Source organism: Ostrea edulis, chromosome 6 (assembly GCF_947568905.1).
Source record: "Ostrea edulis chromosome 6, xbOstEdul1.1, whole genome shotgun sequence".
NCBI lineage: Eukaryota > Metazoa > Mollusca > Bivalvia > Ostreida > Ostreidae > Ostrea > Ostrea edulis.
Window position 1 is genome coordinate 12,978,794 of NC_079169.1, and position 18,113 is coordinate 12,996,906.

The 18,113-nt window shown below is 36.1% G+C and overlaps 2 protein-coding genes across 2 annotated transcripts; one reads left to right on the forward strand and one right to left on the reverse strand.

Annotated features, from left to right (window-relative positions):
* The first annotated feature begins 203 nt into the window (after positions 1-203).
* LOC130047197 (perlucin-like protein) lies at positions 204-16,722 on the forward strand. Its single transcript, XM_056141800.1, has 7 exons — positions 204-243; positions 1,785-1,939; positions 2,202-2,292; positions 12,107-12,261; positions 16,091-16,181; positions 16,280-16,509; positions 16,696-16,722. Exons 1-7 carry the CDS (start codon positions 204-206, stop codon positions 16,720-16,722), a joined length of 789 nt encoding a protein of 262 aa, XP_055997775.1.
* LOC130047144 (perlucin-like protein) lies at positions 9,186-10,939 on the reverse strand. Its single transcript, XM_056141562.1, has 5 exons — positions 10,891-10,939; positions 10,619-10,770; positions 10,420-10,510; positions 9,323-9,552; positions 9,186-9,212 (listed from the first exon to the last, which is right to left on the reverse strand). The coding sequence occupies exons 1-5, from the start codon at positions 10,937-10,939 to the stop codon at positions 9,186-9,188; spliced, it is 549 nt and encodes a 182-aa protein (XP_055997537.1).
* Positions 16,723-18,113: the final 1,391 nt, after the last annotated feature.

Consider the following 18,113-nt stretch of genomic DNA (forward strand, 5'->3'; position numbering starts at 1 on the left):
ATAGGCTTTAGGTATTGTTGTCAACAGAAACATACCATAAGAAATAATGTACATTGTTGAAAAACCAGATAGAGGTGTTTCCGTTACTGTATGTAGGTTTCGGTCGTTTTTCAATGTCTACAACATTGATTTTTTTTCTGAACGGTATATATATAAGGAAAACGTGAGTTCGAACATCGAGAAGGATCCCATTGATGAGCAGAATGTTTGCCTTTGTTGTCTTGGTTTCTACTTTCCTGGCTGGTACGTATACATCAATAAGATCCTTAAGGAAAATCTTGCAAAAAAAACTTCGAATGTAGGAATGAAAGTGCCAGCAGGGTGCGCATATGTTATAGAGATCTATAACGTAATTCCTTTATGGAAACCTTGCGAGTATTCCTCGGTGAACAATAGAATATTCTTAAAATAGTATGTTGTAATGTAAATAGTAGTAAAATTGGTCGAATTTAGATTTGAATTTTAAACTAGTAAATAACTCGACCACTTGAAATGGGTCTGCAATAGTTTTAGAGCAAAGTTTGTGGCACTTCAGTTATAGCTAATGGCGCTTCTGTAAACATTAGAAAATTGTTCTGCATCTAAAACATAACTTTGGCAACCAAAGCCCCTTTGAATGAATATAAAATTTATTTAATTGTCAACTAAAATAAAGCTGCATATATTGCATTTTAATTGGAGCAGAAATTGACATCATCGATAGACTTACTAAAATTTAAGAAATGAAAAGTTTGATTAGTTTTTTTCTAATTTTAAACAAAAGCCCAAATTTATTATTCATCAAATTAAGACGTAGAAACATGCACATTTGAAAAGGGCACACGAAAAGGCGACAATGACGAACAGTGATCAATGAAAGGTGAAGATAACGAACAATGATCAATCTCATAACTCGTATAAGCAATACAAAATAGATAGTTGGGCAAACACGGACCCCCGAACACACTAGAGGTGGGACCAGCTGCCCAGGAGGAGTAAGCATCCCCTGTCCACCGACCACACCCACCGCGAGACACACATCCTGATCAGGCAAACGGAACCATCTGCAGTCAAAATCAGTGTGCCATGAACGGCTTAACAATCGGTATGATACACGCCAGACAGCATTTGATCCAATGATAGATTGTACTGACGAACCAGACCGCCACATCGACCATAGCACTTGTAAAATGCTGACTTCTATCGAGACTGTTGAAACCCCTGTACCATCAACTTGTTTGTCAGTAGCTTACCTCGATTTAAAAACTGATTATACATAGAACAAGCTCTTGCGTATCGAATCAGTTGAGATATATAAACACTATATGCAGGTGATAATGGAATATTGCTACATTGTACATAAATATGGGAAGTTGACGATGGAGAAGCTGAAATCATCCCGTTTGTCATACAGTTGAGTTGTCATACATGTCAGTTTGCCGTTAATGTCTACTTTCAATAAACTATCTAAGTATGAAGCAGAAGTGGACGACTCTATGGTGTCTCATAAATCTTATAAAGAATACAAAATGAAGAGTTGGAAAAAACCAAAGGGGGAGTAAGCATCCCCTTATTGGCTGGTCACACCCGCCTAAGCCTTAAATCTTGATCAGGTAAACGGAATAATCCATGGACAAAATCAGTATGTAAATAACGGCCTAACAATAAGTATGAAACATGTCAGAAATAACGCCCTAATGACAGGTTGTAGATATACCTACTGGGTGCCTCGGATGGCATCAGTAAGATCGATCGATATTAACATATAATATATCTAACACTAGTGTTCATCTATTTCTGATAAGTATCTGATGCTAGCTACAACTACGCTCCACGGTACAGTGCATTCAAGTACGCCGCTGCCAAGGTCACTTCCGGCGGATGTCCATACGGATGGCACCAGTACAACAACCGATGTTACTGGTTCAGCAGAGACAAGCTCAACTGGTACAGAGCATCAGTATGTATATCTCACTTAAATGTAGTAAACATGTAATCTTGTAAAATCTATAGAACTTCAACCGAAAACATAATTAAAAGTAGAACTCTTAATTTTCGATATTCACAACAGAAATTAACAGCAACTCATCAAATGATATCCGACTATGGAAATAGTGATATGGAAATAAGTATGTTATCCTTTGATATTTGAAAAGTTAATATAATATGTAACAGTAAAATTAACTCAGTCATTACTGTGCACCTTTGTCGGTTCACGATAGATGAGATGCGCTGCTATGGGAGGATACCTCGTCTCAGTTGGCCAGTCCCACGAAAACACCTACGTCAGGCATATGTTGAGTGTATATGGATGTAAGTCAATTCTAATACTATCATGTACATTTGAAACGCAATTAAATTTTCAAATTCGGTAAGATAAGAAATATAATAGATGCTTTAGACCGAAGAGGAGCATGCAAAGTGAAGATAACGAACAGTGATCAATCTCATAACTCCTACAAGCAATACAAAATAGATAGTTGGGCAAACACGGACCCCTGGACACACCAGAGGTGGGATCAGGTGCCTAGGAGGAGTAAGCATGGATGGCATTGAATGACGTTCTGAGACCAAACAAACACAGATGGTGCTGGGGATTCATCGTTAAGCCATGTCACAAATTTGATTGGTACGGCCAGGAACCAGTTTACCACACTACTGGTGACTACAACTGTGGAACATTCTGGAGGTCCTATAAATACCACTGGCACATGGACAGCTGTCAAACGGCCAACTACTACGTCTGTGAGAAAGCATTGGTAAGATGTACCGAAATTCATAGCTATTTTGTAAGGTTTTTGTTACATTATCAAACAAAGCAATTGAATTTGGTAGTTCTGAATCGTAATTTTTTCGTTTTCTTTTCAGGGAAAACCTTGTGTCTGTGTGTATTAATTGATGTGGAAGATACTTATAAATAAATTAACTATTGGACGTCATCTATATCATACATTTCCTATCTCTTACAAATGAAAGTTGTTTCATGAGAAACATTAAATCACTCCATATATGAAATGATAAACTCCAGGGGATTAACAGCTTTTGTTTGATTTATACAATTGGCCCACCAATTATGACCTTGTTCCGGGTACCTGATGTACATGTACGTACATACTGGTTCACTGTTTGTTATCGTCACCTTTTCATACTTAAATAGTCTTTTATCAATCGTGTGCAAAAATTAACTCTATTTATATAACTGAATGTATCGCATGTTTTTTTCAATGAACAGCATTCATTTTCATGTAAAATATCGTGTTGAAGATTCGGAGAGAGAAATTTCCAGCTACATACATATGTTTTAGCGTCGACGAATCTCATAACACTAATTCCTTTTTATGTTTCCAAGTATCACCCTAATGACACGAGACTCAATTATATGACAAACTATTCCATATCTGCTTCATATGTAGACATATTTCAAAAGCAAACTAACAACACAATTTTAAAACAAACGAGACTATTGATGTAGCAATAACCCGTGATAAGTAAATCGTGTTTATGTCTCTCTGCTGATTCAATATGCTATAACATATTCTGCAAATAATCAATCTTTTAACATTAAGACAGTCTACAGACCATTAATTTTATGCTACAGGGTTGCAACAGTCTCGTTTAAGGTCAACATTTTTCCAATTCTAGAGTCGTTATAATCTAATTTGCAACCTGTCATAAAGTCGAATGCTGTAAGACTGTACACGTATCATACCAATTCTTAGACCGTTATCCATATGCAAGGTGAAGATAACGAACAGTGATCAATCTCATAACTCCTACAAGCATTACAAAATAGATAGTTGGGCAAACACGGACTCCTGGACACACCAGAGGCGGGATCAGGTGCCTAGGAGGAGTAAGTATCCCCTGTTGTACTAATTACGATTGTGACCACGGGTCACTCAGTTTACATGATCAAGATAGAGGGCTCTTGGCCGGTTTGACCGGCCAATAGGAGGTGCTTACTCCTTCTAGGCCCTTCATCTTACTTTGGTGTTCCCAAAGTTAGTAGTAGTCCAACTCTTAATTTTGTATTCCTTTTAAGAGTTATGAGATTAATTACTATTCGTTATCTCCACCTTTTCATTTCTGGAACCAGGTTTGGAGTTTCAACTCCAAGTTTATTAATCCTGCTCATACTCCAAGTTCTCTTCAAAGATAAAATCTTTCAAAGACGACAGTCAGTTTGTTTCATATTTGATTTGCCAGTCAATGGGATGGTCAGTTACCGCAACTACGAAAGGCGAAGATAACGAACAATGATCAATATCGTAACTGCTATAAGATATACAAAATAGAGAGTTGGGCAAACACCTTTATTGACAATATCCACGTAGTTTTTGGTAATCATGTCTTCACAAAGTCTGTTGGAATTCCAATGGGCATTGGATGTGCTCCTTTCTTAAAGACCAAAAAAAAAAAAACACCGTACGGTTGCTCCACGGATCACTGAATATGGGCGGAGCTTATCCATGGTCAATGTTATTTACCTGGAATTTACCTGGCCAAGAGATGGGTTGTTGTGTATATTTTTATGATATACACAGGAAAATTTTCAGGTTATTACAAATTATGCTTAGTGTCTTGATTTGTGCAAAAAAAAATTAAAATTTCTACCTACATGCATACCGCATTTCTATTTCCCGTAAACCTTCAAACTTGGTCATATTTATGTATTGCAAATAACAGGTTTAGCCCATTTCTAAACCTTTGCTTTTTAAAACTTCTAATTAAATTGTTATATATCGTATATAAATAATTTCCTAAATATGATATTACCCGGCGTTTCCGGGCACTTCCTGGTGTCCTGGGAGTTCGCGGTGTCGTGGGTGTAGTAGGTCAAATATCCATGTTTCGAGAGAATGAATAAATCCAAGTAGATCTGTGTACATGTACAACCAAATGAAGAATGATCAAGATACCCCTCAATATGGGCCGTCTGTAGGGTTTCTGTAGCTGTAGTGTTTGCGTAATGGTGGTATCCCAAACAGAAGCTGACACGAAGTCTACCCCCCCTCCTCTCTCTCTCTCTTTAGGGTTTCTGTGGACGTAGTGTTTGTGTAACGATGGCATCCCAAACAGAAGCTGACACGAAGTCTACACCCCCTCCTCTCTCTCTCTTTAGGGTTTCTGTGGAGTTAGTGTTTCTGTAACGATGGTATCCCAAACAGAAACTGGCACATAGCTAGTCTACCCCCCCCCCTTTCTCTCTCTGCCTTACTCTCAATCATTGACTAAATGAGTAATTATTGTCATACGTATGCAACACTATTGCCATGCCATATTATTTCATCTATCTTTATTATTGCTACAGTCTTACATATTTCTCTCTCTCTCTCTCTCTCTCTCTCTCTCTCTCTCTCTCTCTCTCTCTCTCCCTCTCTCTCTTTATAAATATAAAACCGTGATCAATTATAAATAGCTCAATAACTCTCTCTCTCTCTCTCTCTCTCTCTCTCTCTCTCTCTCTCTCTCTCTCTTTATAAATATAAAACCGTGATCAATTATAAATATCTCAATAACTCTCTCTCTCTCTAAATATAAAGCCGTGATAAATTATAAATAGAAATATCTCAGTAACTCTCTCTCTCTCTCTCTCTCTCTCTCTCTCTCTCTCTCTCTCTCTCTCTCTCTCTAAATATAAAGCCGTGATAAATTATAAATAGAAATATCTCAATAACTTATTTATGCTTTTTTACTATTGTTTGATTTCTGATTGTGTAATTTATAATCCATGTGGTATCTCAAACAGAAGCATTTTTTAAACTACTGTAACAGTTTTACGCATGGGCAATATAACTATTATACATTTGATGTGCTGCGCCAATAAAGAATTGTTCATGTTTTTATAAATATAAAGCCACAATAAATCATTAATAGAAAATATTCCACTAAGTCGTGTTTTTTTTTTTATATTTTATTTTATTATTATTATTATTATTGTTTGATTTCTGATTGTTTAATCTATAATACATGTATAAAGATGGAGAGAGAAAATACGATTAGAAATTAAAATATTCTAAGTGCGAGTCAATGCTATCAAAACTCAGGTATACTGGGGCTTTCCTCGAGATCTGAAGACTGCCGGTCATCATTAGCCATGATTGTTATCAAAACATCTTTCTCAGGTAGCTGTAGACCATGGTCTCTGCAAACGTCAATCAACGTAAGCTCTATTGTTAAAAGTTTGATTGACCAGCGGCTTATCATTGATCGCGACACAGGTAAAATTTGGGGGCGTTAACTTAAAGTTGGGTCTTTAAATGACTTGTTTTTATATTCTTATAAGGCAGAATTTTATTCAGCTTCTCCATTGTCAGCTCCCCATATTCATGTAGGTTGTTCTTGGCACACCGATTTTGAATACAGATTACACCGTTTACCTGATCAAGACATAGTAATCACGGCGGGTGTGACCGGTCGACAGGGGCTGCTTACTCCTCTTAGGTACCATATCCTACCTCTAATGTGTTCAGGGGTCTATGTTTGTCAAACGTTTTATTTGGTATTCCTTAAAGGAGTTATGAGAGGTGAAGATAACGAACAGTGACCAATGTCATAACTCCTATAAGCAATACAAAGTAGAGAGTTCGGCAAACACAGGCCCCTGTACACACCAGAGTTGGGATCAGGTGCCTAGGAGGAGTAAGCATCCCCTGTTGACCGGTCACACCCGCTGTGAGCCCTATATCCTGATCAGGTAAACGGAGTTATCCGTAGTCAAAATCAGTGTACCAAGAACGGCCTAGCAATCCGTATGAAACACGTCAGAGAGCATTTGACCCAATGATAGGCTGAATTGATCAACTAGATCGTTATAACGACCATAGAATTTGCGAGCTGCTGACTTCAATCGAGACTGTTGAAAACACTGTATCATCAACATCAAGATTGATCACTGTTCGTTATCTTCACTTTTCATTCAAAACCTTCTACATGAGAATTATCTGCCAGTGTCCTTCGAGTCGACATTTAGATATATCGACAATGTTTTATCTATCATTTTCATTCATTTGTATTAGATATATGCTAGTGAACTCAAAATTAAAGACACCACAGTTTTCCATATATCTTTTGTACTTATATATTTTATTGAACATAAATGTTAACTGCAAACTAACTAATCTTTATAACAAAATGGACGACTTCAGCTTCTGCATCGTCAACTTTCCATAACAATATTCCATCATCATCTGCATATGGTGTTTATGTCTCTCAACTGATTCGATACATACGGGTGTGTTCTACTACGAGCTATGGACCAATGCTGATATTGACTATGACTTTGGAAGGCTATTGACATACAAGTTTATTGTTACTGGCCTTTGAAGTCTTGTTTAACGTCAGTATTACTCAATTCATATGGTGGTTATAACCATTTAATTTTCCAATACAACCTGAGATTAGCTCAAATATTCTCTGAAGTGTTTCATACCGATAGTTAAGCCGTTCTGTACACACGGATCTTCACTACGAATGATTATACTCCCGAGATATAGGGCTCACAGGGGGTGTGACCAGTCGATAGAGGATGCTTGTTCTCATGTACTTCATACCACCTCTGATATATCCAGGGTCCCTTGTGCCTACTCTTAATTTTGTATTCTTTATAGGAGTTATGAGATTGAACACTATCTGTATGCTTTACTTTTCCGTTTTACATTCAGGTGGTGACGTTATCAATATATTTCTAGTAAGCTGATTCATGTATCTGCTAGAAGGTCTGGGACAATTAGCAATAAGAGATTCATTATCATTTTGAACTCGTCTCCACAGTGTAATGTTAAAGTCACTTGATCTTCACTTCTAGTGGCGGACAATGCAACAGTCACTAACAATGACTCAGGTCTGTCGCTGCATCAAATAGAAACCGCTGCAAGTTTGATGAATGCCGATAAAATTCAATAAAATATTTAGGGATATTGCAAAACTAACGGCATTTTGTTGGCAGTATGAAAATATCTCAAGATATCACTGTTAGCTATTTTCACCTTTCATATAACTAAATCATGTCATAATACAGTATTTATCTTTAAATATTTTCTATATTGTTGCATATGTCAAGATGCATTGCATATTCTGTTGGGCAAGTGGCCTGGGGTAATCCAAAACCCTTTTTCAGAACTGTTGAAATTATTTAAAACAATGGCGGTGATGACCCATTAGCCATATATAATCCTCCTGCTCATATTAAGATGCATTGAGTAATCTGATGGACAAGTGCTCCGGGGTCATTACAACGCATTTCATACATTGATTGTTCTATAACATGGTTGAGATTCCAATCCTTTAAGCAAATGTATTCTTGTTGCACATAACTTAATGCACTGAGTACCAGGTTTTAATTTGTCTTTTCCCACCCCGTTTAACCCTCATGGTGAAAAATAAAAATTCTGAAAGCTTATTGCACATCAAAAGGATACCACTAATCATCTCCCAGAAGATTATTTGGTTACTGCATAAACTATAAGAAGCGTTCTGGGAGCCAGGTTTGTCTATAGCAAAACGTTGTTTTTAAACCCTGAATATACCCCCAGGATAAAAATGAAAATTCCGAAACCTTATTGCACAGCAATAAGACAGCACCAATTATCTTTTAGGCGATTATTTGGCTACTGAGTAAACTGTTCTAAGAACCAGGGTATTTTTAAAGAAAAAAAATCGTTTCTGTAACCCTCATTTGACCATAGGATGTAAACGAAAATTCCAAAACCTGCACATCTACAGGACATCACTATTCATCTTCTAAAAGATGATTTGGTTATTGTTTAAAGGGTAATAGGAGCTCTGGGAACCAGGTTTGTGTAAAAAAAAATATCGTTTCCTGACCCCGATGTGCCAAAATATAAAATTGAAAGTTTCTAAACCTTATTGTAAATCTACAGGACACCACCTATCATATTCCAAAAGAGTAAGTATATAATGCTTAAAATGAAAGACGAGTTTGAGAATGAAAAAGCGTGACGGACAGACCATGGTAACAATATACCTGAACATTCTTTAAAATGTGTGGGTGTAATCAGTTACAAATAAATCGTTTTGATATATTGCGTTTAAGAGAGAGAGATATGGTGTGTCATTCTTAATTTAAACATGGCATGCAAGACCTTAAAACAATACATGTGGACATTGTTATAAGTATCATACCTCATGTATTGCCTTATACACCTGAATATAGAGCAATGAATTAATACTTTTGAATATCTTTATTAATATTGACATTTACATGGTTTTCCCTGAAAAATATAAAGACAATTATTAATCATGTATCAATCTTACAAAGTCTAAAAATTCTAATTTTCATTTTCCCCCCTTCAAAACAGCTAACTCCGATTGAAATACAAACCAGTTTCATCTCGCAGACATAGTAATTCTTTTGGGCACAGCTGTCCACGTGCCAGTGGTAGTGGTAATGCTTCCAGAAGGCTCCACAGTTCCAGTCGCCGGCTTTGTGGTACACGGGCTCGCTACCGTACCAGTCAAACTTGTGACACTTCTTCTTGCTGAATCCCCAGATCCATCTGTGGGCGTTGGGGTACAAACAGTCATTCAGACCCATCCAAGCTCCAGGGGATACTGCAATTATGGTAATTTGTGTTATTATTTCAAACAACCAGACCAACGCAGATCTGTATATCAGTCATAATTATTCACTGTTCCTTCGCCAAAAGTAAAATTAAATGTTAAGAACTAAGACACTACAAAATACTCGCTCTATAGTTTTTTAACTAAAGCTAAATACATACAGAAGTTTAAAGATGTATTCTGTATTGTTTAACGTCCCACGCAAGAATATTTCACTCATATGAGGTCCGTGTTTGCCCAACTATCTATTTTGTATTGCTTATAGGAGTTATGAGGTTGATCACTGTTCGTTATCTTCATCTTGCATGGAAACGTCACAACTGCCGATGAAAGGCTGTAAAATTTAGGCCTATGCTCGGGGCTTATGGCCTTGAGCAGGATGTTTTTTTATCATACCATACTTCTGTAACACAAGGTCTCGGTTTTGCCGTCTCATCCGAAGGACCGCCTCATTTAATCGCCTCTTACGGCAAGAAAGGGGTATTGAGGGTTTATTCTAGCCCGGATCCCCACCGGATGAAGTAAGACGAGCAGTCAGGACTCTCACTATAGCAGTGACACTGACAATATAAACATCCATTGTATTGGACTGCCACCGGAGCATACAGAGACTTTTACTGAACATCCATTGTACTGAGGACGGAACATTACGAGAATTATACTGAACATTCAAAATACTGGACTGAGACCAGAGCATACAGAAGTATACTGAACATTCATTAAAACCGGAACAAAGGTCCAACTTTACTATGGCTGCTATATTAGGTGGGACACCAATGAAAAATAAAGACAACAAACACTGAATCCAAGGCAATCGACACATCAGGTAATTAATGAAAGTGAATGTATTTTTCTTACCTCCATACATGGCCAGATGATGTCTGACGTAAGTGTTTTCGTGAGCCTCATCAACATTACACAAGAAACCGCCCATGGAAGCACACTTCATCTAAAATTTAATGGACATTATCGTAATTGAGAAATGAATAAACTCTCAGTAAAAACGTTTATACAGTGTTTCAGAGACGAAAACAAAATGACTTTATTTCGAGCTTACTTCTGCCTGCCACCATGACAGTCTGTCTCGGCTGAAATAATAACAGCTCCCGTGATACAAGGACCAGCCATAAGGACAGCTCCCGGCCGCCACCTTGGCAGCCATGTACCCGAACTTGTTGTATCGTGGGGCATTGTTGTAGCTCGCCTCAACTTCAAATAATATTAAAAGTTATGATATTTTAAACAAAAAACCTTGCCTGAGTCCAACAAGATGCACTATCTTAAACAGTATACATCTTTAAGAAATAGTTTATCGAAAATTCTTCTTACCAGCAAACAAGACACCACAAAGTAGTGCGAGAAAAATGTAAGCATTCATGACAGCAGATATTCTCTGAGGACTCAGTAGAGAACCAAGGTATTTATACAATTCGATTGGTTGTTTGTGCAGTACGATCATGCTAAAATTAAAGCTTACCTAAACGATATTTACAAATACAACATATGTGCTTAATTGACCTGCTCAAACTACAGCCATATCAAAGACGAAAGTGCAGAAATTACAAATAGTTATACATCGAAATCAACATAGTAATGGAATATTATCACAAACATAGCAATTTTTGCGAATAAATGAATAAATTATATATAACACGTTTACCTTCACACTAAGAAAAGGCGTTCTATAATTTTCTGTGTGATTAACAGACATGGAAAGTTAACTCTGTGTAAACTCCATCAGTATAAATAGGACGTCACTCTCTACGATTTCATCAGAGAAACAAAATGAATTCCCTGTCCTGTCTTCTTGCTCTGTTCTGTGCTTTCTTCGTAGGTAAGTAACATTTTAAGGTTATATCAATTAGACCTCCAAAGAAACATAAGGTAACTGACGATTCAATATTATCTTATTTATATTTTTGCATTGAAATCAAACATATCAAAAATATTGTCGGATGCTGTCTGTAAGACGTTTTTGCACACTGATTTTGACTAATGATTACGGTTACCTGATCAGGATATAGGGCTCACGGCGGGTGTTACCGGTCGACAAAGGATGCTTACTCCTCCTAGGTACCCGATCCCACCTCTGGTATATCCAGGGGTCCATGTTTGCCCATCTCTCTATTTTCTATTCCATAAAGGAGTTATGAGATTAATCACTTTACGTTATGTTCACCGTTTATTTTGGAACAGAGACTGCAAAGCTGAAAGAGAAAAGTTTACAAAGATTTATCATTTTACAACTGAAATTTGTTTTGTAAAGCTTACATTTCAACAAAACATTAATTATGTCATTGAATCACTATTCATCGTCTGTGTGTGCCCCAAAATCAAGGAAACGAGAGTACCAAACAGACTTGTAAATGCATGGAAAACTCTAAACTGCAAATTATGTGAATGTCATATGAATTTCTGTAATGAACTGTATTTTTACTGATTTTTATGAATGGTCATATCGGTATATTTTCACGAATTCATATGCAAAATCGATGTAGCGTTGAAATTGGCAAGTTAAAATCAATTTCCGATCTTTCTACTCCAGTCTGCGAAGCCAGTTACGGAAACAGACCAAGATACAGTGCCTTCAAGTACGCCGCTGCCAAGGTCACTTCCGGCGGATGTCCACACGGATGGCATCAGTACAACAAACGTTGTTACTGGTTCAGCAGAGACAAGCTCAACTGGTACACAGCGTCTGTAAGTGGGGATCGGCATGATCATTAAGTTTGTTAAAGCATCTGAAATAACAATAGACATGAGCATGTTGTATGCTTGTTTAATGAGTCATTGTAGCCGAAAAGAGTATCGCAGTCCCGCCAAGTAAACCCATACTCAAAGTAAACCCATACTGAAAGTAAATACTCAAAGTAAACCCATACTGAAAGTAAATACTCAAAGTAAACCCATACTCAAAGTAAATACTCAAGTAAACCCATACTCAAAATAAATTCATACTCAAAGTAAATACTCAAAGTAAACTCATGCTCAAAGTAAATACTCAAAGTAAACCTATACTCAAAGTAAACCCATACTCAAACTAAATACTCAAAGTAAACTCATACACAAAGTAAACTCATACACAAAGTAAACTCATACACAAAGTAAACTCATGCTCAAAGTAAACCCTTACTCAATGATAAATCACGTCTATGAGAAAATATATATTATATAGATAAACATAAAGAGGTGAAACTCATAATCAGGATATCAGATATAAACTAATGGACCCTAAGCAGATCAAACTGTATGGTATATCCTATACAGTTCAGTCTATTTCCAAAACTTTAATGACGTCATTCATTGTTATTAGTTGACGCATATTTCAACTACTCAATCAGAATCAGTTGGATATATTAATACAAAACTGTTTACTAGTTGTATAAATAAATATCCAAATGACAATTCGTTGGATATTCAAATATCTAACATTGCATATTTAACAGGTACGCAACTAGGTTAAGGGCTTCCATAGTCAAATGCACAATAATCATGGGGTGAAATTGCACCTCAAATTCACAGGTATCATTACACTTGTTACGGTTAAACACCGAAACGATACTACCCATATGTTGACGGTGACTGAGCTGCCGTAAATTCCCCTCATGGTAATTTCCAGTGACGTCAGTTAAATATCACGTAACACTTTATTTTTGAAAAACAGCAAGAGGCCCTACTTGTGAACAAAATTCCAGGTTCTTGCGGATAACCAGATGAATTTTTATCGATAAACTAAAACAAATTAAAATCCTTAACATGAAAAGTGTTGGGAAACTCAAACTAACCATGCTGTAATTTAACAACATATCAACAGTCATCAGCGAATTACCGGGGTTGTCCACATTCTTATATTTATCATACCGTTAATATACAAGACAGAAATTTCTCCCTGCACTTTTCAAACGCATAAATATATCTAGATTATACAGCAGAAAAATTCATATTGTTTTTTATAGCAGATAAAGCTGAACTTTGCCGCTGTTTCTGTAGTATGAGATTATTTATGTACATGAGGGGATTTTTAAACGCATCAGTCTTTCAGATTAGGGGCGAGTTCAAGGTCACAATATAATATGAATATCACCTTCGTGCATACTATATATTAAAAATGGAGAATGATTTGATATCATAAAGGAATCATATATATTATATATATATTCATTTGACAAGATTTATTTTCACGTATACAGCTTATCACTTGATAACAGTACAAAATAACGACAAAATATTATGACACTTTCCCCGCGATACAACTATCAGAACATGTACGCTGTGACGTACTTTTTCATTGTGACGTCATATGGTGCGAAGTGCAGAGAGGTACATTTATAACAGCACTGTATTTTTCTCGGATAGCCTGAAGGTAGCTCTATCCTCATGTGACTTATCAATATTAATGGTTAAAAGTGGAAAACCTTTATTAATTTCCATTCAATATAGTTTAATTTGATTAATAACCAAAGAAAATGTATATGTTGCCACCTTTTTAAAGATGTCAGATATACAAAAACATAAGCATACATCAACATCAGAAAATCACACATTTTCGTAAAACAGAATAAGAAAATTAGATAAAACTTGTTGACATGACAAAATTTAAATATTAACAGTTTTAACAACTGCTACATGTAATTCATAAATATCTATAGATTAATTGTGGGTATTAGGGAAACCAATGTGTAATAGACATCCAGTAGAGGAAATTCCAGCATAGGAGTTATTGCCCTTAACAACATTTTTTAAAATCATAAATAATTGTTTATCTATGGGAAATATAAACTTTTTTAGTATTGATAGTTTACCAGATTTTTTATTATATCCAGTGACTAAAATTTCTCAGACAGATATATTTCTATCATGTGCAAAGTTTAATCTATTAGGAGTTTTGCAAAAACCTATGACATCACATGAGGATCGATCAACCTTATATATATCTCAAACGAAAAATTATTAAATAAGACAAAATTTAGAAAAAATGTTTTCCAAAACACCAAACAATGCCTCTAAAATTTAAAAAGTTCTAAATTTAACTTCGGTGAGAATTTGAACTACAAAAGACTTTCAACAGAATTGTATTCATTTTAAAATTTGATTTAAATTTGAAATGATATACATCACTTATAGAAATGGTTACACTTTATTCTCGAGTAGTCTTGAACCGCATCGCGAATTAAATAAATTGACAGCGCATTCAACTCTCTTTTCTGGCAAATTTTGATTTGGATAATCTATCACGTAAACAGTCGGAATTTAATATAGAAACTAGTACTGCTACTGATTCTAACATTTGAAATAAACATTAACTAATACATGTAACAATGGATGACGTCATTCAAGATTTTGATCTACACATAAATATCCAAATTTAAGTCAAAATTCGGGGGGAGGGTCCCTTTCAGCTTCCAAGTCTCAAATTTCGTTTAAAATGCTATCAATTTCTTTCCCTGAACAACCCTCTAAATTTTCTTTGCGTCCAAATGATTTCCTCATCTGAATTCGTGGCTGAGAAGGAATGAAACGATGTGAGCAACTGTTTCACAAGCTCAATAGTCCATCAATAAAAGGAGTGTTCGGCTTTTGTATAATGGTATTGTTTCAAATTTGAACGTATACATAGATACCCAAGAGCTTGTTCTGTGTGTGATTAGTTTTAAATCACGACAGGCTACTGGGAAACAAATGGATGTTACAAGGGTTTTACCAGTCTCGTTTAAATTCAGCAATCCGCCAATTCTATGGTCGGTTATAACGATCTAGTTTGCCAATACAAACTATCATTGGGTCAAATGTATTCATCATACGAGTTTTGAAATTGATAACAGTTCGTTGACTTCACCTTTTCATGCTATTGTTTTCCCACACAATCGGGTGTCAGAATGGGTCAGCGCACCTTTACATTTAAGGTTGGATTTCTAGGCATGGTGAATAACTCAATCGTGTTATATAATTCAGAGAAAACATTCCCTCCTCGGGCCTTCAGATGTTTTCTGTAAACTATTCAACACCATCTCGTTATAATATACCCTAATCAGTTCAGAGAAGTACACAAATATATCCTACACAATCCATATCAAACTTATATATATATTAGAAAATTCAGATAAACCTGATCAATCAAGCAATTCCGATCAAACAATACATCTCATGCAGTTCAGATAGATCCGGTCAAATTCGTAAATAACAAAAAAAAACGTTATGCAATTTCAATCTAATGTGATACCTTTATCAAGGTGCAGATAACAAACAGTGATCACTTTCATAACTCCAATAAAGGTGAAAAATACAAACAGAGATCAATCTCATAACCCCAATAAAGGTGATGATAACGAACAGTGATCGATCTCATAAAGGTGAAGATAACGAACAGTGGTCAATCTCATAACTCCTATAAATAATACAACATACAGGATAGGGCAAATACGGACCCATAAACAATTTTCGCATAAACAAAACAATTCTCCCCTAAACGAATCTAAATTCACCCCTAAACAAATCTATATCATAAACTGACTTTCGTTGTTTTCTGTAGATGAGATGTACCGCTATGGGAGGATATCTCGCTTCTGTTGACCAGTCTCACGAGAACACGTACATCAGACACATGTTGAGCACCTATGGATGTAAGGCAGTTTTGATTGATGAAATAATACATCTCTTCTCTACAGTCTTCAGTTCCTTCATAATGATGTTTTATTATTTGCTTAATCTATGTTTACAGTCCGAAGAGGAGCATGGATGGCATTGAATGACGTTCTGAGACCAAACAAACACAGATGGTGCTGGGGATTCATAGTAAAGCCATGTCACAAATTTGACTGGTACGGTCAGGAACCAGTTTACCACACTACGGGTGACTATAACTGTGGAATTTTCTGGAGGTCTTACAAATACCACTGGCACGTGGACAGCTGTGGTCAGGGCAATCATTACGTCTGTGAGAGACCATTGGTAAGTGTTTTAGTACCATTCCATATGAAAGGTGAAGATAACGAACAATGACCGATCTATATAAAACTAAAAGAAAAAATGTTTCGTTAATATCTAATGTATATGTATATTATGTATGTAAATGTAAATTTGTACAACTTGAATAATGAATATTTATTTATTGAATGGTTTATTTTTATTTTCCAGGGAAAGCCATGTCTTTGTTCGTATTAGAATCAATGAACAATAAATATTCAGTGATTCAGTGTTGAAAGGATTTCTTTCTAAAGCAGCACTTCTTGCATCATGCATTTTCACTGTCAAGTTAAACTCCTTGAATTGTTAATTTTTGTACAAGTTTTAATCTAATTTGTGCAGGCATAGTACAACTACACATTTTATCATACTTTTGAATTCAGAGAATTGAATATTAGAATTGCATTATGTTTAAGGGCATCATAATAAAATTGGCCCTTACTTATAATTATTAATAGACCCTACAAAAATACAAGTTGTGAATTTATAAAATGAAAAGTGAAGATAGCGCACACTGATTCATGAAAGGTGAAGATAATGTACAATGATCAATCTCATGAATTCTATAAAACAAGATAAAGGACAAACATGGACTCCTGGATACACCAGACTCAAAGGTGGGACCATGTACCTAGGAGTAAACAGACACTGTCCAGTGGTCATATTGATATTCAGAATAAGTTAAACTATGTGTGTGTCTAACTTTTATGTTTAAATGCTGTTGTCAACATCCACTTTCCTTGATATTGATTGGGTGATTCTTCAGAAGTAGAAATTATCCTGAATTCATATTCTAAAATTTTACCGATTATCAATTTTTGTTTCTAAGGCGTTTAAAATCCCTTCGTACATTTTTACTTCTAAACAACTTTGTAATAAGTGTCACAAATTTTAAACCTGTGCTAGGCGATACCAATATAAATGACTCAGGTCTATGGCGGCCTGGAATGAAACTATGGTCGTTATAACGATCTAGTTTGTCAATACAACCTATCATTGGGTCAAATGTTGTCTGACATGTTTCATACCTATTGTTAGATCGTTCTTGGCACATTGATTTTGACTACGGATAATTCCGTTTACCTGATGAAAATATAGGGCCCACGGCGGGTGTGACCGTTCGACAGGGGATGATTACTCTTCCTAGGCACCTGATCCCACCTCTGGTATATCCAGGGGTCCGTGTTTGCCTAACTCTCTATTTTGTATTGCTTATAGGGGTTATGAGATTGATCACTGATCGTAGACTGTAGCATCCTCTCACTGAAGTGAGGTGGATGTGGCCCCAACCGTTCCCGGTGGTGGCTCCACTATTAGTTTACTTGTTTTAACTTGTACGACTTTTAATACTGTAAATTGTCCCCTGATTTAGAAGCCGGTGGGAGGAAACAACCAGGTTTTGGAGCAGAAACAGTCATCACATACCATTACCGACTTCCCTGTCATCAGCCCCGCCCCCTTAAACATGCGACAGTCTAATTAATTAAACTCAAATATCAACAATTAGTCTTAAAATAAAACATTCCCCCTAAACATTTAAAAAGTTGTATTAAGGCACTCCATCTTGAATGGCAATGCAGTCACACTTG